The sequence below is a fragment of the Peromyscus eremicus genome, chromosome 9, assembly GCF_949786415.1.
Source record: "Peromyscus eremicus chromosome 9, PerEre_H2_v1, whole genome shotgun sequence".
Taxonomy (NCBI): domain Eukaryota; kingdom Metazoa; phylum Chordata; class Mammalia; order Rodentia; family Cricetidae; genus Peromyscus; species Peromyscus eremicus.
The window spans coordinates 77,572,172-77,599,856 of NC_081425.1; the positions used below are offsets into that span (position 1 = coordinate 77,572,172).

A 27,685-nucleotide genomic window follows, 5' to 3' on the forward strand; every position below is an offset into this window, starting at 1 on the left:
TTAGAGATTACTGTGACTTTTAATCAATTTGAAATCTTGATTAAAATAAAAGCAGTCAGATGAAGCTTTACAAATGGTGCAAAATTACTACATCACTGATATGGCTTTTACACTGGTTGGATATAGAAAGGAAAAAAACATTAGAATTAAGGCAGTAACAACGTGCGCAAACCACGCACGGTACCCTGACACAGTCCTTAGGAAAAAGCTGCTCCGGTTAGGTGGTGTCGACATTGCTGCATGCAGGTCTCGTTGCTTGCAAGGATAAGCTCTGAACAGCGTCATTCATTAAAGACAAACACCCAACCCCCTCTCACTGGCCGACGATGGCCAGAAGCAGCTTTCTGTAATCCCCGCTTGTGTCGCTGGCAATCATTGTGCTTAGGGTCTTCTGATACATCTGGGTGAACATCTGCTTTATCTGAACAAGGTCGATCTGTAAGAAACGGTCGGTCAGGAAAAAAAAAAAAAAACAACTGTTAAAAGAAAATGCATTTGTTTAGTGATACCATAATAATCAGAATGGGGGAAGGACAGACACCAACATTCCAGAATTATCGTTCACACTAGTGCTGAGGCTGCCTGTGCGTACACCATCCGTGAAGATCTCATTTGCTGCTTTGGAAAACACCGGATAGACACGATGCCAGTTTTATTTGTTATTCTCAAAATACTAGTCATTTTAGAATATACGTTATTTGATAACAAGATAGCTTTATAAAAATGTGTAATATAGTAAGTGGTGGTAAGGATGCCAAGAAATGATAACACTTGTACATTCCTGGTGGGAATGGAACATGAGGTAGCTGCTGTGGAAAACAGTATGGTGATTTTAAAAAAGGATCTGCAGAATCACAGTACCATCCAGCAACTCCATTTCTTGCTAAATTCCCAAATGAAGTAGCAGGGACTTGAAGGGACTACACTGTGCTCATAGCAGCATCATTCACAAAACACAAGAGGTAGAAGCAAACCAAATATGCATAGATAGATAAACAAAATTAGTCATATACAGACACAGTGGGTTGTCATTCATCTTAAGAAGAAACTTCTGACATGTTATGCAATCATGAGGTCTATGAAGCCTAGGCTAAGGAAAAGAAGCTCGTCTTAACAATGCTGTACAATCCCAACCACATCTAGTGCCATCAATCCAGGGACACAAAGTTGTATGACAACTGCTGACAGAAGAGAAGGGCAGGGGGTGACTCTTCCAAGAGGATGAATTTTCAGCTGTGCAAGATGTAAAAAGTTCCAGATGTGACAGTGCACAACAATGTGACTGTGTTTAACGCCACAGGACACTTAAAAAATGGTCAAAATACCCCTGGCAGTGGGCTCAGGATCCATCCCTGGTGCACGAGCTGGGGGAGCCCACTACCTATGTTGGGACACCTCACACAGCCTTGATGCAGGGGGAGGGGCTTGGACCTGCCTCAGCTGAATGTACCAGGCTCTGATGACTCCCCATGGGAGGCCTTGCCTTGGAGGAGGAGGGAATAGGGGGGTGGGTTGGGGGGAGGAAGGCTGGAGGGGTGGGAGGAGGGAAGAGAGGGGGATCTGTGGTTGCTATGTTAAATGAATAAAAATTCCTTAATTAAAAACAAAACAAATCAAGTACAATCTGACACAGGGAAAGTGGCCCCTGCCTCACCTCACTTCGAGTGACCACAATCCTGACGAGGGTGGAGTCGTCTGTGCCAGCGCCTTTCATGGAATAGTAGAGTCGCTCAGCGAAGAAGGCAGGACGGTTGAGAGCACACTGCACTGCAAGACAGACAGGCTTTAGGGAGGAGCCCGGGCCTGACGGCCGGTCCACATCTGCGGCTCCACTTAAGCCCAGTTTGATTAGTTTTGACACAGAAAGAGCACTGATGATCCTCTGCCCCTTGACTTCTTTCTCAGCATATGTCAATCTTTGTAGCTGAATCAGACAGGCAGCTTTCATGTCTAGGGGAACCCCTCTAGCCAATAAATCTATTTTCTCTTTATAGATGCACTGATGTAGATTCTTTCCATTTTCCAGTATGAAAATCTACAGCAAGGGTGCCCCAGATTAAGTAATACTTTACTAAAAGAAATGACAAAAATCTGAATTCTTTTTTGTTTTGTTTTGTGTTTTGTTTTTTTGAGACAGGGTTTCTCTGTGTAGCCTTGGCTGTCCTGGAACTTACACCGTAGGCCAAGCTGGCCTCGAACTCACAGAGATCCATCCGCCTCTGCCTCTGCCTCCCGAGTGCTGGGATTAAAGGCATGCACTACCAGAGCCCAGCAAAATCTGAATTCTTTACATTAAGAATACAGTTTTGAGAATGAGCTAGAGGGCTCAGCAGGAAAAAGCACTTGTAAAAGCTCAGTGGTCTGAAATCGACCCCCAAATCCACTTAAAGGTAGAAGGCAAGAAGTGACTCCATGAAATGCCTTCTAGTCTCCACAGGCATGCTGTGGTAGCATATGTCCATATCATACATACCGCATACTGTCTCACACAAAGTAAATAAAATAAAAAAAAAATCTGGGCCTGGGGCTATGGCTCAGTGGTGGAGTACTGCTCTAGCCCTGGGCTCAATTCCCAGCAGCACATACACACAAAAACGACTATCATTTGGTTGAAAAAAAGCTATGAATATCATCTAAGAGAAAACAGATTCACAAAGATTTGAAAGCGCCGGGCGGTGGTGGCGCACGCCTTTAATCCCAGCACTCGGGAGGCAGAGCCAGGCGGATCTCTGTGAGTTTGAGGCCAGCCTGGGCTACCAAGTGAGTTCCAGGAAAGGCGCAAAGCTACACAGAGAAACCCTGTCTCGAAAAACCGGAAAAAAAAAAAAAAAAAAAAAGATTTGAAAGCAGCGTTTGGAACTCGGAGTCACTGGGACATACACTACTTAGCAAAGTGAGTTCCCACAGATGGCAGAGGGTACACACTGCACTCTGTCACTTTAGCTGTAGTTGGTACATTAACATTTCAGGCACTCCGTGGCTAGTATTAAGAAATTAGTAAGCCAGGCAGTGGTGGTGCAAGCCTTTAATCCCAGCACTCAGGAGGCAGAGGCAAGCGGATCTCTGTGAGTTCGAGACCAGCCTGGTCTACAGAGCGAGATCCAGGAAAGGCGCAAAGCTACACAGAGAAACCCTGTCTCGAAAAAAAAAACAAAAAACAAAAAACAAAAAAACCAACAACAACAAAAAAGAAATTAGCAATATTCTCCTTATTTCTGTAGTATCCGTGAGGACAGAATTCCCACACATCAAGGTTTCAGATCATCACAAACACATTCACTCCAGAGAGTCTCAGTGTTAAGCACTTTTATGTTGTGTTCTGAGGGCTCAGAACAAAGCTTTGTGTGCTATATATGGAGGTGCACTCAGGAGGTAGAGGCAGGTGGATCTTTGTAAATTCAAGGCCAACCTGTCTAATTAAGCAAATTAATTAACTAAAAAAAGGTGTCTTGTGGTAGTTCCTTAGGGCTTCCTCATTTGTTAAAGGGAAGGACTACAATATATGGGGTCTCTTTGTGGTATTCAAAAAATATATACAAACAAAAGCCAAATAATCTCAAGCAAACAAACAAGAAATCCTTCTTGATCACACCGTCAACATGCAGAGGATTTTATATAAAATACAGGGTTTACTCGGTTTCTGCCTAAGCAGATTCTAGGGAGACTATATTAACTGTAACCACTCAATTAAAAACAAAATAAGGCAAAGTGCAAAAGGAAGAGTCTTACAGATGGTCTTCAAACCACTTTCAATATATCCGGAAAACTCTCGGCTCACGCTGCTTAACAAATCTCGATTAGCCATCTGCAAACAAAAATTAGGGAGGTAAGTATTTTCAGATCTTAAAATCGACACAAAGTCTTCAGAAGAGCTCATACCCTGGAATAAGCCTCCATGGTGGCTTTCAGCTGAGGGAAGCTTCTTGTGGCCAGGATCATGTTAAAGCAGGATTCATCGGTCCCTAGCTTCCCCTCGCCAGCCTGATAGAGGCGCTGGGCATCTTCTTGAGCCATCTGGTGGTTTACACTCTGGTTCTCATCACGGTTTCCCTGCAAGAGAAAGGCAGGAATCAGAGGTGAAGCTCCTTCCTCAATCCACTCACTCTGGGGTTTACAGGGGTAACTTATTGAAGGTGAATCCTCCAAGTCTGCCATGTATACCTTTCCTTCCCAAATCAGTATTACATTATAACTAGTCCGGGGTTTTGGAATATATGGTCATGGTTTAATAAGGTTGAAGTGAGAGGTTTCAGGGCTTTGAGCACTAAATTACAACTAAATGTCTAACAAGGGGATATAAACTATCACTCAAATGAAAAAAGTATTATACCTCTCTTTAGCTTGGATTTGAGATCAAAACACACTGTAGAGTCTCATTCCTACAAAACTGTAAAAAACAAGCATTTTTTTTGTACCAGGCATTATGTTAGGTATAGGGACACCAGAGACAAGGGCTCTGTCCTCAGGGACTACGGAAGGTTTCAGATCCAGGTACACTGCTGGATCTGAATAGAGCTAGTGGTGGAGTTTGCCTTGCATTCATGAACCTCTGGACCCAACCCCAAGGACAAGAAAACAGAAACAAAGCTGGAGAAGTCTCCTTTGAGGAGCACGTGGCATGAGGAATGGTACAGTCATATCACAAATGGGTAACTGGACATAACACAGCAAAGTGTGTCCCAAAGGAGTCTGAGCTCAGGGGCAGCCTGCCTGCCTGCCTCCTGTGTAAGCAAGGCCTGCAACCTCTCCCTCCAAACCACGAATAATAAAAGTAACACTCTTCTAAAGGTGCTCAGGAAAAAATTCAAATGATTCTTTGGATTTAAGTACATAGTATAGACCCCGTTTTCTAAGGATCGACTTCTCTCTCTCCATCCTAGAAAAGTCAGGGATGGGTCATGGAGCCTGCATAAAGACAAGCCCAATTAAGAACCACCCCCTCTTTTGTAAGCACTAAACATCTATGCCTGTCTTCCCCTCTTTTTAAATCCTAGTTCACTCTTCTGCTTTGCTGTTCAGATTTAGTTCCTCCAACACTTTCTCATTTTTGTAGCTCCAGCTTTTGCACACTATTCCACACCTACTACACAACCTGTGCACTCTCTGTCCCGTCCACTGCACATCCCGTGCACTCTCTGTCCCGCCCACTGCACATCCCGTGCCCTCTCTGTCCCGCCCACTGCACATCCCGTGCCCTCTCTGTCCCGCCCACTGCACATCCCGTGCACTCTCTGTCCCGTCCACTGCACATCCCGTGCACTCTCTGTCCCGTCCACTGCACATCCCGTGCCCTCTCTGTCCCGTCCACTGCACATCCCGTGCACTCTCTGTCCTGTCCACTGCACATCCCGTGCACTCTCTGTCCCGTCCACTGCACATCCTGTGCACTCTCTGTCCTGTCTTTCCTTGGCTCTTCAGGCCCCTCCTCCACTTTTAGCCCCTTGAGATCCTGTCCTGCTGTACACTAGCACAGTAACTCCTGATACTCAATTGGTATGACAGGCTTTTATATGTCTCTCCAATACTTCATCTCACTGTTTTAACTTATTCCAAATACTCTCCTGTAGCATTTCTTGTCCCCTCTCCGCACACCAGGGAGCACGGAAGGTGCCAATTGCAGTACTTTTCTGCCCTCCTCCTCCTCTCCTACGGCTCTGACATCTCTAGCACATTTACTGTGGCCCCACACATCTACTGATGGTCTAAATTAACTGACAGGTCCCTGCTAAGCTAGCATGGACTTTCATCTCCACCTCCTCCACAGCCCCAGGCTAGTTCTGATTTCATGGAATCTGAAAGTAGTTATTTTCTTATTCCTTACAAAAGTCAGATGAACGAAGTCCCAGTAACAACTACAAGGAAATCTGTTCACTGCATTCTCTGTTGTTCCTCTTAAAGACAGCAATAATTCACGGAGCTGACTATTAATGAGGTACACTCACTGGCAGATGCCCAGCTCACAAATGTATGTTCCCTCCACCAACAGACAGACATTTACACTACACTCACCTGGCACATGGACACGAGGAGACGTTCAAAATGTCCTGAGGTATCTGACTTAATGTCCTTCTCAAGGTCTCGTCCAAATTCTGACTGATAACATCTAACAATGTCTCGGATTTCTTGATTTGTTCTTGTGCACAAAATCTCTATCAACACACGCTCTTGAGTTCCCGCTCCCTATGAAATGACGGAAGGGGGTGACACAGAAGCAGAGGTCTCTGAAGAGAATAACGCCACAATTCAGATAGAATAATATTCTGTCCCATCTATCACTGCAAATTCAGAGCTATCAAAATCTGTGAGGCTTTATACATTAAGCAATACAGAAGAGTCATAGCAAATGAGACAGAGTACCTGCATTGCTTTCCGTAAACTCCAGGCATCATAGTATGTAGACGGCATGAACAGGGCAAGGATTAACTCTTCCATATTTCCACTCAACTCTGACTTGAGATCTTTAATTAAATCCTGTTTAATAACATGTGAAAAATTAAGTACATAGGATTTCTTCCTCCTCCTCCTTCTCCTCCTCCTCCTCTTTTTTTAAGTTTTTTTGAAACAAGGCTTCCCTGTGTAGCTCTGGTTATCCTGAAACTTGCTCTGTAGATCTGCTTGTCTCTGCCTCCCGAGGATTAAAAGTGTGGGATTAAAGGTGTGTGCCTCCACTGCCTGGCTAATACACAGGATTTCTATATCTTATCTCACATGAGGTTTTTTTTTTAAAAATAATTTTCATTTTATGTGTATGTGGGTGTCTTGCCTACATCTGTGTCTATACACCATGCGCCTGCAGTGCCTGTGGAGGCCAGGAGTAGGTGCTGGATCTCCTGGAACTGGGGTACAGAGGGTGGTGAGCCGCTGGGTGGGTACAGGGAACAGAACCTGGGGTCCTCTGGAAGAGCAGCCAGTGCTCTTAACCACTGAGCCACCTGTTCAGCCCCTCACTTGAATCTTATGGGAAAATGAAATGGAATTGGTACTATGAAAGTACAAAATTTAAATCTGCATGTGACATACTAAGCAATGAGTATTAAATTCAGTGATGAATTCATTGTGTCCAGAAACACTTAAATCCTTACTGAGAAACGGGTAAATCTGTTCAATTCAGTGATAAAGTCATCGTGTCTAGAAACACTTAAATCCTTGCTGCATTTCTTCTACTGTACCAGATGCAAAGACAGAATGTATGATTAGAAAAAGAATAATCCAAAGTTAATAACATGAGGGCTGGTGAGATGTTGAGTGGGGAAAGGTATTTGCCAAATATATATATATATATATTTTCATATATATATGAAAATAAACAGGCAGAGAGTAAAGAGGAAGTCAGGCAAAAAAATAAAAAAATGGACCACAAACAAGTAACATTTAGGAGGTTCTCAGTAGTACTGTATCTACAGTATTTTTTTTTTTTTGTTTTGTTTTTTTGTTTTTCGAGACAGGGTTTCTCTGTGTAGCTTTGGAGCCTGTCCTGGAACTCACTCTGTAGCCCAGGCTGGCCTTGAACTCATAGAGATCCGCCTGCCTCTGCCTCCCGAGTGCTGGGATTAAATAAAGTATTTTTGTTTTTTTGAAACAGGGTTGCACTATGTAGGCCAGGCTGACCCTGAGCTCCTGGCCATCTCCGTGTATCAGCCACTTGAGTACTGGAATGATAAGTATGCACCACCACACTCAGCTTTACAAGAAGTCTGGGTTTTGCATCGCATAATTAATCTTAAGGGCAGAGAGACAGGGCTCAGTAGGTGTCTGCTTAGTTTTGCTGTCATCTTTATGTGTCAGGGTATCTGAAAAGAGGAGCCTCAGTTGAGACAAGGCCTCCATCACATTGGCCTGTAGGGCTCACTGCAGGTGGGACTGCCCCTGGGCAGGTGGTCCTGGGTATATAAGGAAGTCAACTGAGCAGGCCATGGGAAGCAAGCCAGTAGAATTCCTCCATGGTCTCTACTTCACTTCCTGCCCTGTCTTCCCTTGATGACAGATTACAACCTGTGAAGAGAAATAAATCCTTTTCTCCCCAAGTGGTTTTTGGTAATGGTCTTTATTACAGAAAGAGAAAGAAAAACAGCTCCTGCTGTTCAACCTGGCAACCTGAGGTTTTTTTGTTTTGTTTTGTTTTTCTCTTGAGACAAGGTTTTTCTGTGTAGCCCTGGCTGTCCTGGAACTCACTCTGTACACCAGGCTGGCCTCGAACTCGGAGATGTGCCTGCCTCTGCCATAACCTGAGTTGTTAAGTCTGACAACCTGAGATCAATCTCTGAGATCCATACATTAGAAAGAAAGAACCCACTCATGTGATACTAACACATGTGTGATGTGACATGTATAGGTCCACATACGTACATTCACACAGAGAATAAATGAGAGCCTGGTAAGAAGGCTTAGTGTATACCCATAATACACAGACACACAAAGAAAAATTTAGTAGTAATAATAATAATAATAATAATAATAATAATAATAATAATACAGAGAAGTATTTTTGAACTGGGCAGAGGAAAACAGGCTAACAGACTTTGAAAAAGTGCTGTAGGGAGCGGTGATGGTGTACACCTTTAATCCCAGCACTCAGGAGGCAGAGGCAGGGGGATCTCTGAGTTCGAGGCCAGCCTGGTCTACAGATCGAGTTCCAGGACAGCCAGGGCTGTTACACAGAGAAACCCTGTCTTGAAAAATAAAAAAAAGTGCTGTGGACCATTGAAGGGTCACCCGAATTCTGTCCCAAGTAAGGGGAGACTCACTCACAGTAGCTAATAATTAAGGTCAGATCTGAAGAAGTTGTTTGCCATACGAAAAGGAAACAAGCATACAGCCGTATGAAAGATCAGTTCCATATAATTACACCACGGGACACATTCAGAGGGAAGGGGGTGGAGGACGACCAGTGCCGGAGGAGAAATGGACTAAGGACTAAGGACGGAGCAGATCTTGGTGGGGGTCACAGCCACTGTTTCCTGAACGACTATCACATACAAGATGCAGTATGAGGAGAGATGAGGGACTACTCTCAAGTAAAACAGGCTTTGAAGAGTCGGGCAGTGGTGGTGCAGCCTTTAATCCCAGCACTCGGGAGCAGAGGCAGGTGGATCTTTGTGAGTTTCTAGGCTAGCCTGGGCTACAGAGTGAGTTCCAGGACAGGCTCCAAAGCTACACAGAGAAACCTTGTCTCAAAAAACCAAAAAGAAGAAGAAAAAAAAAAGGCTTTGAAGAGATACTAATCTTAGAGTCGGTGAAGTCCATATATCTGTCCTTTTCCCCACAGTCTTAGTTAAAATACAGTAACCAATCTGACATGGATGCAGACCTGTAGAATAGACCCCGCTGCGTCTCACTGAAAGGGAAAAGACATACCTTGCCATACATGGTCTTAAAGGCTGCTTTAATTTGTTGCCTCTGGTCATTGGAACGACTGGACACAACATCCACAATTGCTTGCTCATCTGTCCCTGGAAGAGTCACAGATATATTTCTATAAGGTAAGGATGCTCCAAGGCAGGAGGCCCCAGATGACACTGAGCTGCAAGCTGACACAGGACTTCACTTGTGACACAGCTTCACTTCCCTAATACTTGTAAGAAGACAATCGTTTTCCTTACCAAAGCCCTTCATTGCCTTGCGGAGAATTTCTGCGTCCCTCATAGCATCAAAGTTGGAGGCTGGTCGGATTGTTCCTTGGGTGCCCTGAGTCACTGCAGCGGGCTGATAACAGAAGGGGTATAAAGCTCAAGTAAGGAGTTTTGCTTGGACAATAAGGCAACTTGTAGACTTCACCCAGATACCATATGTATACAGGGTTTAGTGTAAGGATATGAGCATTTATTACCAGGCCTACTATAAGCCTAATTTGAACAGACAGATCTAACTCCTTACAAACGGATTTGTCCCCTCTAACACAGAGCCACAAATCAAACTTCATGAGACACAGGTAAACTTGCAAAATTAAAGTCACAACCTTCTTATGTCTTAGCTCCCTTTTTGTTGGAAAGGGGGAGATGAGAGATTGACTCCCTGACAATAAGAGATGAATGGTAATGTTTGATCTGAAGGGGAAACATGGCATGAATGAAGTATACATGAGTGCCCAAGTGAATTTTTACACTAGCGATGTAACGTGGATAATCTCTATTTCCTATATGGGATCTACTTATTTGACAAAACATGAAATGAACATTTTGTATAATAATAAGAAAAGCACAAAATGGAAGTGAGGTTAGGGATTCTGGGAGGCATACTATTCTTCATGTTATAATTTAAAAAACAAACAAACCAACAAAATCAAGCCAGAATGGCTGGGGTTGTAGCTTAGCGGTAGCGTACTACCAAGTGTGGGGCCCAGGGCTCACTCCCCAGTGCCATACAGGAGGAAGAGGAGGAGAAAGAGAAGGAGGAAGAGGAGGAGGAAGAGCCAAATCAGAACAATAGAGGATATTTTGCAAGCACAACTCTACATAACAATAAAAATGTCATTTGGTAAATATCATAGTAATAAACTACTTTAGGCAAGAATTATAAATATGAGTTGGGCGGTGGTGGCGCACGCCTTTAGTCCCAGCACTCGGGAGGCAGAGCCAGGTGGATCTCCGTGAGTTCGAGACCAGCCTGGGCTACAGAGTGAGTTCCAGGAAAGGCACCAAAACTACACAGAGAAACCCTGTCTCGGAAAAAAAAAAACAAAAAAAGGAATTATGAATATGCTAAAATTAGAGGCAAAGGTATGCTGAGAGCCAAGACATTTGCATAGTTTGCAACACTGCAGTGCAGAAACCTGTCGGGCTCCGTCTGAAGCAGCAATGGAGGGAGTGAGCTGACAGTAAGTGCCTTCAGACATGACCTGCTGGGAAAAGTCATCCCTGCTGGACCTGAATTTAAACATGAGGAGGAACATCAGACATACGCAAACCAAAAACACTTGTAGCACTCTTCAAAGTGTCAAGGTCATAAACAGAGACTGAGGAACTTTCAAGTTAAGAGGACTAAAGAGACGTGACAATATGTCCAGTGTTTCACCCTGAGTGTCATCTCGATCCAGAAGAAGGACAATATTGGGACAGTCGGTAAAATCTGAGTAAGGTCGGAGGGCAGGCAACAGTGCTACATTAATGTTATTTTCTGCTTTGGATCATCACATTGGGTTTTTGTTGAAAGATAGCTTTTGGAGAATCTAGGAACTCTTTGTATTATTACTACAATTTTGTTTGTAAGTCTGATGTCAAAATTGAAAGTTTAAAATACAATTCTGTAAATCAACTCATTTGTTCACTGTGTCAAAAAACAAACTTTAATCTAAATTAGAGAAGAAGGCTGGAGCAATGACTCAGTGGTCAGGAGAACTTGCTGCTCTGTCAGAGGCGCCGGTTCGCTTCCCAGCATGCACTGCTCTCTGCAGCTCCAGTTCCAGGGATGACGCCCCCTCTAACCTCTGCATACACAGGCATGCACACGGTGCCCATACACATCTACAGGCAAAACACGCACACATTAAATAAATCTAAAAAAATTTTTTCTTAAACAATAGAAAAGAAAAAAAGGAAGGAAGGAAGGAAGGAAGGAAGGAAGGAAGGAAGGAAGGAAGGAAGGAAGGAAGGAAGAAAAAAAAAGAATAACCCAGCTGGGCACATGCCTTTAATCCCAGCACTCAGGAAGCAGAGGCAGGAGGATCTCTGAGTTTGAGGTCAGCCTGGTCTACAGAGCGAGATCCAGGACAGCCAGGGACCCTATCTCAAAAAACAAACAAACAAAAACAACAACAACAACAAAGAATAACCCAACACTTGGAGACAAAAAATAAAAGGGGAGAAGGGGACGGGGCAGCCCAGCACTAGAGCAAGAACTCTTTCTCTGTCAGGCGGGGACTGAACCCAGGCCCTGTGCATGGGAAGCACGCTGCCACCAAGCAAGCCTTCCAGCCCAGGAAATGTCCTTATTGTCGGAATTCCTCCCACTTACATATATTCATACCCTAACATTTTGTTTTGCCAAAAAGGCTTAGCAGTTACTCCCCACAAATGTCTAAGCCAGAAATGTAAGCATAGAACAAATAACTATTTCCAAAGTAGTTTTAGGGAAAAATTAAAATTATTCTACTTGCAACAAATACCGCAGTGTAAAAATTTTTTCAACATATTGCTCATATATAAACCTCTGCCAGGAACTAGAAAGAGAGGCTTGAAGGGTGGGGGTGGGGAAACAAGGGAGCACAGGAAACAGTGGGGATGAGGGCAGGGAGGTAAACAAAATCAACCCCAAGACTTGCGTGTGTGTGTGTGTGTGTGTGTGTGTGTGTGTGTGTGTGTGTGTGTGAGAAAACCCCATTGGTGACTCTGTAGGCTAACAACAAACTCCTTACTGTATCAAGAGACATGAATAAAAAGACCCTAAAGGAGGGGGTGGAGCAGAAGATAACAGAATACCTGAGGAGTGAAAGCGGAAGAGGTTATACAGGAAAAGGAAAGGGGTCACCATGAGATGGATGGGGAAGGGTGGGGAGAGGGCAGAGGAGGAAGGGAATGGATAAGAAGTAAAACGACACACACGTATGTGTGTATGTGTGTATATGTATGTACATATATATTATATATATAAATTATAATGAAGCTTACCACTTCACACCTAACTTAAAAAATTAATAATTAAGAGGCTAACAAGCAAAACGGCTTATTGGGTGAAGGTGCTTGGTGCTAAACTTGACAACCTGAGTTCACTCCCGGGGACCAACTTCCGCAAGATGTCCTCTGACCTCCACACACACCCGGTACCTGCGTTCACACATGTGCACGAACATACACAGGACCACACACACACAATGCTTAGTAAAATCAAAACTCTCTTTCACAATTAAAGTAACTACAGATTTATAATATGACTAATTTTAAAAAGGGCTAAAAGCAATCTGCCGTGGTTTCAGAGGACTCTCCGGGACTGCCGGTCAGAAGAACTATAACATAGTCTCACTTTAGTCTTTCACTAGCTGTGCAGACCTGGACAAGGTTCTCAAATCTCTCTGCATCTCAAATTCAATAAATCCCCAATGTGAGCAAAACCCAACAAAGTCACTGAGGAGTCCCTCTCCCGTTCCATAGTCCTTCTACCCTGGCCAGAAGCAGGCTTTAAAATGCCAGACATTCCTTAGTATGTAAGACAGAAACAATTTTTACAGGTCAAGAGAAAGACAAGGATCCAAGCTCATCAATTTTATTCTAGTACCTTGCAGAGGACATGAAAGAATCGAGCACTTAGTAAAACAGTATGAAAACAGGGAACTAGATAGAGAGAGGTAGGAAAAAAATTCAAATACAGGAAACCTTATAGGGCTATTGACAAATCAGTTCAACAGACTTAACTAGCTCCCCTGTTTAAAGTTCTGTCAAGCATTGAGGGGAAATAAAGACTCAACCCTAGAAATCAGAAAGAGTACCAGATGTGGTGGTGCACACCTTTAATCCCAGTACTCAAGAGGTACGGGCAGGGCATCACTATAAGTTTGAGGCCAGCCTGGTCTACACGGTGAGCTCTAGGAACAAACACTGGCATATATAAAGGACCTAGCAATTAGTGGACGCTGGCAGTCCTTACTCACATCACTGCTATAATCCAAAGAAACAGGAGAGAAAGCAGGATAGGAAGAAAAGGATTCTGTATTGATCTGAAACAAGAGTGGAAAGTTATAAAAGGCGAAACAGAAAACAACCATCCCTCATAAAAATCTCACCCACCCACCACCCAAGTTCCTAGCCACAACTATTGCTGCGGGCAGAGATGCTATGACCAATGTGGAGGCACACATGCATTCTCTAGGACAGAAGGAGAGCACCATCACCTGTGAGAAGGATGGAGGATGCTCGGACCAAATGAATCAGACACTATTTAAAATCAGATGGGCAAAGACCACAGGGTCCATCGAAAGTAAAGTTTACATCCCCCCTTACTGTGACACGTGACAAATCATCTCCTCTGCCTCACAAGAGGCTGGTACCCTCCCTTCCTCAGCACCATAGGGCCCAGGTACCCAAACTAAATTTAAAGGGTAGAAGCAAAAACTTAAGGAGACAGAAGCAAAGGTACCTGGCTCGGGTAAGGAGCTTGTCCTCCGGGGTACTGAGAGGGCATCTGTCCTCCAGGAAAGCCACCTGTATGTTAAAAGCAAACAAGACAAACAGGTTACAGCAACCGTTCACATCGCTCGCCGGGAACACAGAAGCACACAGTCATGCTCTGCTACTCAGTGGGTAAGAAATGTCTTGTTTAAGGTACAGGACAATGGGCTTCAGCACATTTTTCTGCACATACAGTCACTGTTCTCTGTTCACAGCTGGGTCCCCATATCTTTCCTTGTGTCCCTCAAAACAACCACCCTCTGTCTTCATTTCATATACATTATTCCCTTTTGTTCCTCCACCCCAAGCTTTAAACCTCTTCCTCGGGCTTGGAAGCTCATGCCATTAATCCCTGGCACTCCCCGGCTGCCCCTGGCTAACCGTAGGAGCCTGATAGTTTTTATGACTTTGCTGCAGTTTTCTCAACCTGCCAAATAGGGATAACAATGATACGTGTAATTTCTTTAAAACTAGTGTCTCGGCTGGACATAGTGATCCCAGCACTCTGGAGGCAGAGGTAGGAGGATCTCTGCAAGTTTGATACTAGACCACTCTACTACAGGCATTGTCCTCTTCCTAATCCCATAACCTTCAGTAGGATAATCTATGTTATTATTATTTTTTTAATTTTTTAAAATGTAACTTAATTTTTTTGTTTCATGTTTTATGTATGAGTGTTCTGATAACACGTATGTCTGTGCACCGTGTGCCTGTCTCTGCTAGCAGAGGTCAGAGGTCAGAAGAGGTGTCGGATCCTCTGAAATTGAGCCCCCACGTGGGTGCAGGAAATTGAACTTGAGTCTTCTTGAAGAGCAGCCAGTGCTCTTAACCCACTAAGCCATCTCTCCAGCCACAGGATAATCTTTTAAATATTTATTTTTTTTCCCCCTGAGACAGGGTTTTTCTGTGTAGCTTTGGAGCCTGTCTTGGATCTCACTCTCAAACTCACAGAGATCATCCACCTGGCTCTGCCTCCTGAGTGCTGGGATTAAAGGTGTACACCACTGCAGCCTGGCTTAAATATTCCTCTGTTAATGAAAAACCAACTTGGGTGACATACATCTTTTAATAAGACCCTCACAGATACTTACATTTAATAGATTTATGGTATTTTTAAAATTATGTATGTAAGTGTGTAGGTCACTGTAGAGGCCAGATGTGTAGGATGCTCTAGAACTGGAGTTACAGGCTGTAAGCTGCCAATGTGGTGCTGGGCACCAAACTCAGGTCCTCTACAAGAACAGTACATGACCTGGGAGGCAGAGGCAGGCAGATATCTGTGAGTTCCAGGCCAGCCTGGGCTACAGAGTGAGTTACATGAAAGGCACCAGAGCTACACAGAGAAACCCTGTCTTGAAAAGAAAAAAAGAACAGCACATGGTGTCAACTGCTGAGCTATCTATCTAGTTCTTTCCTACCTTAAACAAACAAAACAAAAAACCCTTGAACTAGCTTCAATTCTGATTCCATCTGGAATGACTGTCGGGATACATACAGTCTTGGGGGTGGTTCCTTTAAGAGTTGGTTTTTGGCTTTAGGACAAAGTAGTTAATCGAAGAAAATTGTTCCATTCTACTGATTATGACTGCACAACAAATTGATATTCCATGATATCATATACTTAACATTATTTACAGAATTATATAAATATTCCCTAAAGACTGTTTCAAATACAATCTAGGTTTCCTTGACAACTGAAAAGCTCTCAGAATTCTAAGTGTCTCTCTAGATAGCTGGAACATACCTGGTACTGGAACCTGGGCTGGTCCACCACCGTAAGACTGTGCAGGTGGCTGTGGATAGCCAGAAAAGCCTGCTCCACCAGGTGGAGCCCCAAAGCCTTGTCCTGAAGGGATTAAACAAAACAACATGTCAATAAACCATGCGAGGTGGTGGCGCACGCCTTTAAGCCCAGCACTCAGGAGGCAGAGCCAGGTGGATCTCTGTGAGTTCGAGGCCAGCCTGGACTACAGAGCGAGATCCAGGACAGAGACTCCAAAAGCTACACAGAGAAACCTCGTCTTGAAAAATGAAAAAAAAAAAAAAAAAAAAAAAAGCAAGCCACGCGTGATAATGCATACCTGTTATATTAACACTCAGGAGGCTGAGCCAGAGACTGTCAGGACCTGGAGGCCAGCCTGAGCTACACAGTGAGTTCCAAGCTAGCCTGGGATGCACAGTGAGACCTTGTATCAATCAATCAGTAAGTAAGTATATAAAAAGTCAAGTCTTATGATAGAGAAAAAATTTGAAACTGTCTACTGTAATCAGTAGAAAATACATGCCAGTAATCATCCTATGTGTGTACATTCAACTTATTAGTTCACAGCAAGCTGGAAATGACCTGCAAGGATCTGTGGGATGGATTAAGAGGTAGAAGCACTTGCCTCCCAGCCTGTCACTTCAGTTTGATCCCCAGAACCCACATGGGGAAAGAAAAGAACTGACTTGGACCTATACAAATGTACCATGGCACTCACGGACACACACGCACATCCACACATAGAACACAAACATTTTATATTGAGTTTTAAAAGTTTTATACAGGCCAGGCATGGTGGTGCACACCTTTAATCCCAGCACTTGGGAAACAGAGGAAGGCAGATCTCTGAGTTTGAGACTAGCCTGGTCTACAGAGGGAATTCCAGGACATCCAGGGCTATACAAGGTTTGTCTCGAAAAAACCTAAAGTTTTAGTACATTTAGCTTATTTAGTATCTTACAATACAAATCACTATGATGGGTTGTTTTGTTTTGTTTTTTCTTTGGGGGGCGGGGTTTGGTTTTTCGAGACAGGGTTTCTCTGTGTAGTTTTGGTGCCTGTTCTGGAGCTCGCTCTGTAGACTAGGCTGGCCTCGAACTCACAGAGATCCCTTTGCCTCTGCCTCCCAAGTGCTGGGATTAAAGGTGTACACAACCACTGCCCGGCCACTATGGTGGTTTTTTTTTTTTTTTTTTTTTTTTTTGGTTTTTGAGACAGGGTTTCTCTGTGTAGCTTTGCGCCTTTCCTGGAACTCACTTGGTAGCCCAGGCTGGCCTCAAACTCACAGAGATCCGCCTGGCTCTGCCTCCCGAGTGCTGGGATTAAAGGCGTGCGCCACCACCGCCCGGCTATGGTGGGTTTTAAAACATTGTTTTTAAATTAGATGTATTCCTTTTGTGTGTGAGTGTTTTGCCTGCATGTATTTATATGCATTACATGTATGCTTGGTGTCCTCAGGGGTCAGAAGAAGGCAGTATATCCCCTGGAAATGGAGTGATGGATGGTTGGTAAACCACCATGGGAGTGTTGGGAATAGAACCCAGGCCCACTGCAAGAGCAGCAAGTGCTCTTAACTGATTAGCCTGCCGGGCGGTGGTGGCACACGCCTTTAATCCCAGCACTCGGGAGGCAGAGCCAGGCGGATCTCTGTGAGTTCGAGGCCAGCCTGGATTACCAAGTGAGTTCCAGGAAAGGCGCAAAGCTACACAGAGAAACCCTGTCTCGAAAGAAAAAAAAAGAAAAACTGATCAGCCATCTCTCCAGCCCCCAGACTGCTTTTATTAAATCTGGATAAAGTGGTCCTAAAGCCTAAAGGTAACACGTGATATGCTAACTAAAGCTTCTGTCTTTTTTATTTTTTTTAAGATTTATTTATTTTTATTTTATGTATATGAGTGTTCTGTCTGCGCATCAATACACCACATTCATGCATTGTCCCAGGATACCAGAAGAGGGTGTCAGAGCCTCTGGAAATGGAGGGATGGGCAATTGTGAGTTGCCATGTGGGTGTTAGGGACCCAAGCCAGGTCCTGTGGAGGAGCAGTCAAAGCTTTTACCCAATGAGCCATCTCTCCAGCCCAGCGGTTCTCAACTTGTGGGTCACAACCTCTTTGACAAACCTCTATCTCCAATAATATTTTTATATTATGATTCATAACAGTAGCAAAATTACAGTTATGAAGTAGCAACAAAAATAATTTCATGATGGGGGAGTTCACCACAACATGAGGAACTGTATTAAAGAGTCGCAGCATTCGGAACGCTGAGAACCATTGCTCCAGGCCCTCTCAACCAGTTAAGATTACTGATGATCAAGTAGCATATTCTAAAGGGCCTTTCACTATCAAGAACGTCACTACGACTCCCTTCCCAGGAGAGTATCTTAGACTCTCCCAGCTCTCCCAACCCAGAGACTCTTCACTTAAGTCCTAGCTGTCCACAGTTAATAGTTAACCCTGAACTCTCACAACACAGGAAATGATGATGAAGGTCAGGGGGGGCAAAAGCAACACTTAACAAATCTCAAGTCACTATAACTTACCTCCAGGATAGGCTGGAGCGCCCCCTGGATGTGGGGTAACAGGATAGCCCCCAGCAGCAGGATAACCTCCAGGCGTAGGGTAGCCTCCAGCTCCTGGGTAGCTGCCACTCGGTGCTGGCGGGTAAGCACCTCCTCCCATTGGTGGAAAGCCACTAGGATATGGATACTGACCCGGAGGGGGGAAAGATGACTCCTGACCTGCAGGCTGGAAAAATCAGAAACAGGTCAAGTGGACGTAATCGTAGACATATATAACCCATTTAAAAAGAAAAACGAGGTTTATTTTATCAACCCTAGTCCACTTTGTTAGGATTTTTATCAGAACTCAGTTAAGTTTAATTCTATGTGAGGTGAACAAGAGCAGTCCCTTTCTCTTGTGAGAGTCAGAAGCAGCTCTCTCCTCCTCCGCCCCCTTCCCCCACTCTTTCTCTGCATGGCCTTACTACATGGCCCAGGTTCCCCTCAGACTCCTCCTCCTCCTCCTCTCGCTCCACTTCTGAGTGCTGTGATTACAGGCATGTGCTATGACACCTGTTCTTATCAAGGGCCAAACTTTCAGGAACAACTAACCAAGCTCACAAGTTCCTTCACTGTCATGGCATATGGAAATACGATACAGCTCCTCCCCTCCATCCTAGAGAGGACCAACACTCTTGGACCTACTGTATAAGATTAAAGAAAAAGGTAAATAAGTCACACACACACAAAGCCTAATATTTTGGATCTTGGCTCACACTGACAATGTTTTAAGAGTGGCAAAGATTTCATCTCTGTTCAATAGACTTTCTCCCCCGCCACAAAGCTGGGCTCAATTCCTCACACCCCCGCCCCCTACTGTTAGGACTGAAAACCAGTGAAGAAGTGAACAAGTAGACAAAAGAGATGCCCACCACGTCAAGCCTGGTTCATAAAAGCCTGTGCTTAAACGGTCACACTCTCCCTCTTCACTGCCGGCCAGCTGCTCTGCCAGCCAACCCCAGAGGACTCGGCAGAAGACACCAAGAGCGGTACAAGCAGCCGTGAACCAGGGACTGTGAACCCGAACACTGCACAAAATGAGACCCCCTTCCACTGAACCCTACTCCACGGCTGATCTCTGGCAGACCTGAAGCAAGCAAAAACTCAATTTTTATTTACCGTGTTACATCACAGAGATGTTACACTTGTTTATGTCAGCAAGCAGACTGACTGAAACAGGTTGCCACAGGCCAGCTTAATACACAGGGAATCATATTCCTGATTCTCCTCTAAATAGATAGGAAAGCTATTTGTTTAGCTTGCATGAAGATACACATGTTATTATCGCTTGCAGAGGCCTTTCTTTTATTCCCCCTGGATACAGTAATAATCTGACATACTATTTATGAGTCTCAGTTATGAACTGAGCCCCAGAGTAGTACAGCTAGCTACAAGTCCAGGTGCTCGAGTTCTGGACCTTAGCCAAGTTGTCCTCAGTTTTGTTGGTGTGTTTGTTCCCGGGGCCTCGCACATGGTAGGCAAGCGTTCAACTTCGGGCTACCTCCCCACCCACTCAGTTATTTTAACCTTCCAACACAAAGGTTAACCGGTGACTCCTGGGGTGGAGTGTGTGTGTGTGTGTGTGTGTGTGTGTGTGTGTGTGTGTGTGTGTTGTATTGGCTCAGAAAGTAATTAACATTTCTAAAAACTAATTTTCAGGTTTTAAAGACAGGCCTTGAGCCGGGTGTGGTAGTGCATATTTTTAATCCCAGCACTCCAGAGAAGACCGGCAGTTCGTTCTCTGTGAGTTTGGGGTTAACTTGGCCTGCATAGTAAATGCTAGGCCAGCTGGACTACATACTGAGACCTTGTCTCAGAAAAGAAACAATAAAACCTTGGGTCATTTCACATAAAATTCAGGTTTCTGGCTTTACTTGAAAAACTAGCCTAACCTAGCAATGCTGGGTGTGGTCCCTGCATGGCACATTGACTTGAGCTAAGCAGCCTCCATGTGTCCATATATGACACACCCTATCATTTCCAGACACTTGTCTTTTCTTACTGATTTATAGCCCTGGACATCTGAGTCATGACCTGTACTCCAGGGCACAAGTTACTTCTATATAACAACTGCATGAAAGATACAAATGACTTTATTATTTTGATAGCAATACTTACAGGATATCCAGGGAAAGGTGGGTAGCCTGTTGGGGGATAGCCCGGGTACGACATTCTATAACAACAACAAAAAGTCCTTTTTATTTTTTGTACATCTTAAGGCCTTTGCAAGATATACATACCATACACAGAGTATTATGGTGCGCATTAAAATCTGGATAACGGGGCCAGAGAGATGGTTCAGTGACTTAAAGGCACTTGCTTTGAAGTGTGATAACCTGAGTTCAATTCCTGGAATCTACATGGTAGAACTGACTCTTCCATGTTATCCTCTAACCTTCTCACATATGGCTGAAGCACACACACACCCTCCCCGTCTCTCTCTCTCTCTCTCTCTCTCTCTCTCTCTCTCTCTCTCTCTCTCTCTGTCTCTCTCTCTCTCTCTCTCTGTCTGTCTGTCTCTCTCTCTCTCTCTCTCACACACACACACACACACACACACACACACACACATAATGTGGATACTAAGGGTTTATGCAACGCTTATTAAATGTTTCCTTTTACCATCTGTACCGTATAGTCTGTAAGGCTACAACTGCAGCCTGGTGAGGCGATTACTATGGAATTTGAGGACCCGATTTCAATCCCCAGCATCACGTAAAAAGCCAGATGTAGTGGTACACACTTGTAATCCAGCCAAGGGGAGATGGAGACATGCAAATCCCCAGGGCTCACCAGCCAATCAGCCTAGTCCAATCATCAAGCCTCAGATCTCTGTTGGAAACCCTAATGGCACCCAAGGTTGACCTAAAATACTCTTATAAATGGAGAGTAAATTAACGAGTAAAGGTGAAAGCAATGTTCTAAAAAGTGCTGAACACGGACGAGCAAGAACGTCGAACAATCCAAGTACAAGGGGAAGGGGGGGATGTCACTGTGATGGATCTCACAATACAGGGAGAAACTGAGAGATGACCAGGGTTACGGATGTCGTCGAGTGGTAGACGGGGTGTGTAAAGCCATTTACAAGTCAGGTAGAGTAACTCACACCGACAGTCCCCGGCCATAAAGCCCTGGGTTTGATGCCCTGCACCATGAGGAAAACCAACAGCAGTCTGGAGGCCTTCAAGTCTGGTGTGCAATTACACACTCACACTACCAGAGCACACCCACCCCTTACCTGTCCCCAGAGTTAGTACTTAAATTACCCAATATCCTATTGTAGGAAGTAACAGCCTCATTCCTGTCCGTCTGTGGAAATGACTCTCCTCTTCTCCCTGCATTTCTGTTTTCACACCGTGTCCTTGCAGCGGGTCTCACCACAGCTGGGCGACCGCCTCGCTAAGACGACTGCTCGCTTACACTCTCTTTGCTTCTCAGCTTCCCTGGCCATCATCATTAGCTGCCCTTTCCATGATCTACTCCCAAGATCCCAAATCCACAATCACTTACTGATGCTGAAGTATCAAATAAAAACTCATTGGTGGGGTCTTAGACCTATAACTTAGCCTGCATGGTCCTAGACTCAGATTCCAGTAAAATCAGGGGGAAAAAAAACATTACTGGTCAAGCCAGGCAGTGGTAGCGCACACCTTTAATCCCTGCACTCAGAAGGCAGAGGAAGGCAGATCTCTGAGTTTGAGTGCAGTTTACATAGTGAGTTCTAGGCTAGCCAGGACTGTATACAGAGAAACCCTGTCTCTGAAAAAAACAAAAACAAAACAAAACAAAAACACACAACAACAACAAACCAAACCAAAACAACAACAGCAACAACAAAAAAACCCAAATTACTGGTCAAACATTCCAGTTCTCTTGGTACTGACTCCAATTTATAGTCAATAAATTTTTCTCCCTTTTTAAAAGATTTGTTTTTTTATGTACGTGTGTGTATAGCACATGCTTCCCAGTGCCCGGGGAGTGAGTGAGCACACCAGATCCTCTGGAACTAGAGTTAATAAGGGACAGTTGTGAGCTGCAGCCACGTGGGGGCTGGGAATTAATCCCAGATCCTCTTTAAGAACAGCAAGTGCTCTTAACTAAGAAGCCATCTCTTCAGCCCCAACACCTGTCCCCCAGGCAATCATTCTTGTGCGTCACTCCTTCATTTAACCCACCCTTACTGCCTGATTCACAAGAATTCACTGAGGAATGCACTGATTCAATAGTTTTGGTATAGAAAGTGAGAGTCTGCTCCCACTCGACCCCCTTTTTCTGAAACAGGGTCTCACACAGTAGCCGATTGAAAGAGTAGATTTTCTCCTTTTATTATGTGGTCTCTGCGGATCAAATCTGGGTTGTCAGGAGTGACAGAAAACACATTGTCTTGGTTATTTATCAGCTCGATACAGGCTAGAGTCATCTAAGAAGGGGGAAACCTCAATTGAGAAAATGCCATCAGACTGGTCCATAGGAAGTCTGTGGGGCATGTTCTTGACTGATGGTTGATGTGGAAGGGCCACTGTGGGCAGTGCCATCCCTGGGCAGGTGGTACTGTGCGGTGTAAGAAAGCAAAGTGAGCAAGTCAGGAGGAACAAGCCAGTAAGCAGTGTTCCTCGGCGGTTTCTGCGTCAGTCCCTCCCCCCTTCAGGTTCCTCTGTTGAGTTCCTGCCCTGACTTCTCATGATGGACTGCTACCTGGACGTGGAAGGTGAAATAAACCCACTCCCCTCCAGTTATTTTGGTCACGGTCATTATCCCAGCAGCAGAAACAGAACTAGGCCACACCTTTACCCTCGAGCCATCTCATTGGCCTCAGAGTCTGCATGTCCAACAAAACCTCCGAGTTAATGTTTATTATCCACTGGGGCTAGGATATTTTGGCATGTCTGGGTCTATTTTCTAATTTAATAAAATTTAAAATGTACTTTTGGTGTTTCTTCTTCCCAATGCAGACATATATGATTTCTATGTCTTTCACCTCAAGACAGCAAATGAGGAGGAGTGGTGCAGATCAGGGGTGTAACACCCACACACGAGGAGGAGGAGGGGGATGCAGTTCAGGGGTGTGACACACACACACACACACACACACACACACACACACACACACACACAGGAGGAGGAGGAGGAGGAGGAGGAGGAGGAGGAGGAGGAGGAGGAGGAGGAGGAGGAGAAGGAGTGGTGCAGTTCAGGGGTGTGACACCCACACACACACACGAGGAGGAGGAGGAGGGGTGCAGTTCAGGGTGTGACACCCACAATGCAGAGCGCCTGGTTCAGGTTCCCCGCCATCAAAAGATAACAAACCCAACTCAACTCAAGTCTTATGAAAGGTCACTCTATAATAAGTGGGTAGCCTAGGTGCTGATAAAAGTCAAGAACAAAGCATCCAGCCTTGTGTGTGCCCGATGGAGACGGGTGTGATCCTAAGTGTGTTACTGTAGTGCCCCTTAGGACACATCCATGGAAAGAAGCTATAATTGAGAACAGGCAATATCAAAGTCATAAGACACTAAGAAAGACTAAGGCTGGGGAAATGGCTCAGTCTGCAGATTGCTAGCCACACATCATCAGAGTCTGAATTCTGAGGCCCCAGCTTCCACGTCAAAAGCCAGGTGTGGCAGGCGGCACACACCCATAACCCCAATGTTGGGGGAGGACGACAGGGTGAATCCCACAAGCTCACTGGCCAGTCTAAGCAATCGGTGAGAGTACTGAGTTCAGGGAGAGACTGACTCAAAAAATAAGATGGAGAACAGTGGAGAAGGACATCTCATGTCCTTCTGGCCTCTACATGTGCATGTACACACATACAAGAAACATGAACACATACATGTGCCCACACAGAGACAGTAAGGTAATAAGAAAAATGACTCAGTCTGGTCTCAATTACTTGGAAGCCAAAGATCTGTGTATAAAAACATGAAGAGGTTAAATTTTTTCCTTTCTTTCTTCTCTGTCCTTGATTGCTGTCAGGAGGAAGGGCCAAGGCCAAAGCTTTCAAAGGACAGTCAGGGGGCCAAATGAAAGAGATCAGGATTAAAAGGGGAAAAAAAAAATCAGAAAATAATGTGTGAAATAATGTTTAAGAAATTCTCCTTCACTCTGGACCAACAGTTAGGGAGCCTGCATGGGACCGACCTAGGCCCTCTGCATGTGTGTGACAGTTGTGTAGCTTGGTCTGTTTATAAGGCTCCTAGCAGTGAGATCAGGACCTGTCCCTGGTGCTTAGCTGGCTTTTGGGAACCTGTTTCCCATGCTGATTACCCTTGCCCAGCCTTGATGCAGGGGGGAGGAGCCCGGTCCTACCTCAACTTGATATGCCATGCTTTGTTCAAGCCCATGGGAGGCCTGCCCCTTTCTGAATGGAGACCAGGAGGAATGGATTGGGGGGGGGGGTACATGAGGGGGTGGGAGAAGAGGAGGGTGGGGAAACTGTGGTCGGTATGTAAAATAAAGGAAAAAAATGTTAAATAAAAAAAAGAAAAATATTCTCCTTTCTCATGAAGAAGGAGAATATATATTTTTTTCTATGTGTGTAGTACACTTAGATACATATGTGTGTTCAAATGTGTGCATACATGTGCATTTGTATATAGACCAGAGACTGATGTTGGGAGTCTTCTTGATCATTGTCTACTTTGTTTACTGAGGCAGGGACTCCCTCTGAATGCCACTGGATTCAGCTAGTCTAACTAAAGCAGACTGTCTGGTCTCTGCCTCCCGTAAACAGGGATTACATGGGGGCTGCAAATCTGCTTGGCTTTTTACTTGGGTTCCAGGGATCCAGCTGCAGCCCTCACACCTGCAGGTAAGTGTTTCCCATCAGCCATGCCTAGTCCCCCAGGCAGAACTGTCTGCACTCTTAAAAAGGTTAAAAGGCTGAGACTGTAGCTCAAAGGTAAGGAGGGAGGAATGGAGGGGGAGGGGGAGGAGGAGGGAGGGAGGGAGGGAGGGAGGGAGGGACCGATGAGAGACCACTCTGAAGTGCTTGCTACAGAAGCCTGAAGGTCTGAGTTCAGATCCCCAGAAACTGGGCGAGGAAGCCCAAGTCTCTAACCCCAGCACCCTATGGTGAGATGGGAGGTAGGGACAGGAGAATTCCCAGAAGTTTCCAGGCCAAATCTAGCCTAGTGTACATGACCGGAAACAAGAGACCCACACCCAAGATTCTCCTCTGACCTCCACCATATGCACACTGTGGCATGTGCACCAGCCTCATAAGCTTGCACACACATGCATGTACATACACAGACGAAAGAACGTTTACTCTAACGAAAAACTTCTAGTTCTTCATTTTTAGCTACTTTAAGGGCCTAGAGGAATAATACCAAGATTTTCAAAACAAAACAAAAATCAATCAGGCAATCAAAGACTAGGTACTAGGATATGAAAAACTGAAACAATAATTTCTGTGCATTTTGAAGAATATTAAGTACTAGAATGAAATTCCATTTCTATATAGGTCATGGGAATACCTTCACAAATGCACATTCATGTAGATATAGGCTATTCATTATACTAACATGTAATATGAAGAGCTGTCAAAAAACAATGTAAACATTAAGAGACAAGTGAAATACATGAATAGTCATAAAGTGCTATTCACCTTCTAAAAATTCAGTAGCTTTAAAAATCCATATATAAAACCATCTACCACACACGTTAAGTGAAAAAAGGCAAGGTGTAAAACTGCATAGGTAGTTGGGAGCGTCTGGGTAAAGAAATAGACCCATTTTCTTCTATCTGTAGACAATCTCTCTGAAAGGTCAGACACTGGAGCAGAAAAGGGTGGCAGCATCCTTGGGAGAGAGCTGGGGGACAACGACGAAGCAGCTTACTTTTCAATGTCCTTGTATCCCCTTTAAACACTGTTCATGGGATCACCTCAAAAGGCAGGCTTCAAAGTTTTTGTAAAAAGCTAAACAAACCCCAGCGTGACTCAACAAATTACTCAATTCTGCTCATGTAATCGGACTCTGAGTGAACTAAAGCTTTTGTTTTCCTTTTAGCATTCTACGTTACAAACAACCTTTGGAAAACTTGGGAAATTCATTCTTGGTTCTCCAAACCATCTCCACCCAGTGAGTCAGCTGGTAAAAGGGTGGGTCTTTCGACGTGAGTGTCCTAACTGGCAAGAGGCCTAGGAACACAAGCAGCTTTGGGGGAGGGAGGGAGAGGGAGGAGGAGGAGAAACAGGAAATGTGACTTAAGAGAGGGCCGATGCAGTTTTCCAACAGCCGCTTCTAGGTTCCGGAAGGGTCATTTAAAGCCCTCACTGACCGGGATAAATAACGCGGAAACACGACCTGACCTCTGCGTGGGTAGGTAGCCCTCTACTCAACCGTGAGGACTGAGAGGCGGCTGAAGTTTGCAGGGGCAAAATTATTTCTTCCATCTGCTTCTAATGTTTTCCTTGTCTGACTGGTAGCTCATTAAACTTGTACTGTAATTGGGACAGATTACCTTATCAGAACGGCTCTCACCTAGCAGCAATTAGGGACTGTAATGGGTAGCAGTACGACACCGCGTGCACCTCTGCACCTCTGTTTCCTCGGGCTGTTACCGGGACAACTCCGATGCCGATCAAGGACCGGGGATGAAATCTAGAATGTTACTTGCTAGAATAGTTTCTAAGAATTGTAAGCCCGAGCTTACATCTCAGGCTTGTGAATTCTGTCCTAGTTGTCATCAAGCACAGCATAAATTCCCCCTAAATTTGCTGTGTCACCAAAAAAGTCTGGTCACTAGCCAGACCCGGCTTTCGGTGCTGTTCTTACTCGGCCTCCCGGGAGGCGCTTCGCCAGGGCCATCCTCTGGCCTCGAGCCCTCCACCTGCGGTCCACCTGACCGAGAGCCGGGTGCCGCTGCTCCCTGGCACCCTCACTCTGCCAAGCCTTCCCGGTCCTCCCGCACGCGGGGCAAGCCTGCCCAACCCACGCACCCCGGCACCCGAGACGCGCCCGAGTCTCCGCCACCCGGAGGCCCAGCCCGCTGGCAACCCGAACGGGGCTTCACCACCATCCCGGCACGCAGGCCAGACCGCCGACTGGGGACGGACCAGCTGACTGGCCGGCGGGAGAACCGCAAGGGGAGGGGGTGCGAGTCCTCACCTGAACCAGGGAGCGGCGTCACGGCCCGGCCCGCTTTCCCGCAATATGGAGCCAGGGAGGGCCGGAGGGCGTGGCGCCGGGGCGGCGCGAGGATGCTGGCCGCCCGGACCGCCCCCAAGCTCGGGCGGGACCCAGCTCCCCTCAGGTGGCTCTG

The 27,685-nt window shown here is 45.2% G+C and overlaps 1 protein-coding gene across 2 annotated transcripts; it reads right to left on the reverse strand.

Annotated features, from left to right (window-relative positions):
• On the reverse strand, positions 1-27,617 carry Anxa7 (annexin A7). Of its 2 annotated transcripts, XM_059273801.1 has the most exons (14): positions 27,532-27,617; positions 20,537-20,591; positions 18,401-18,605; positions 15,841-15,942; positions 14,065-14,129; positions 13,580-13,645; positions 9,600-9,702; positions 9,355-9,449; positions 6,358-6,471; positions 6,010-6,180; positions 3,880-4,050; positions 3,730-3,805; positions 1,655-1,767; positions 1-436 (listed from the first exon to the last, which is right to left on the reverse strand). In XM_059273801.1, exons 2-14 carry the CDS (start codon positions 20,588-20,590, stop codon positions 314-316), a joined length of 1,458 nt encoding a protein of 485 aa, XP_059129784.1. In that variant the 5' UTR covers position 20,591; positions 27,532-27,617; the 3' UTR covers positions 1-313. The 2 variants fall into 2 exon arrangements, with proteins under 2 accessions (XP_059129784.1, XP_059129785.1); XM_059273802.1 differs by lacking the exon at positions 13,580-13,645 and having other exon boundaries at positions 27,532-27,610.
• Positions 27,618-27,685: the final 68 nt, after the last annotated feature.

What these genes read in the sequence shown, in the direction of transcription:
- Anxa7 (XM_059273801.1), bottom strand. Translation starts at nt 20,590, where the DNA reads ATGTCGTACCCGGGCTATCCCCCAACAGGCTACCCACCTTTCCCTGGA. An exon ending in GTTTACGGAAAGCAATGCAG is followed by an intron (nt 6,181 to 6,357) that starts GTACTCTGTCTC and finishes GTCATTTCATAG; the next exon opens with GGAGCGGGAACTCAAGAGCG. An exon ending in CCATGGAGGCTTATTCCAGG is followed by an intron (nt 3,806 to 3,879) that starts GTATGAGCTCTT and finishes TTTTGTTTGCAG; the next exon opens with ATGGCTAATCGAGATTTGTT.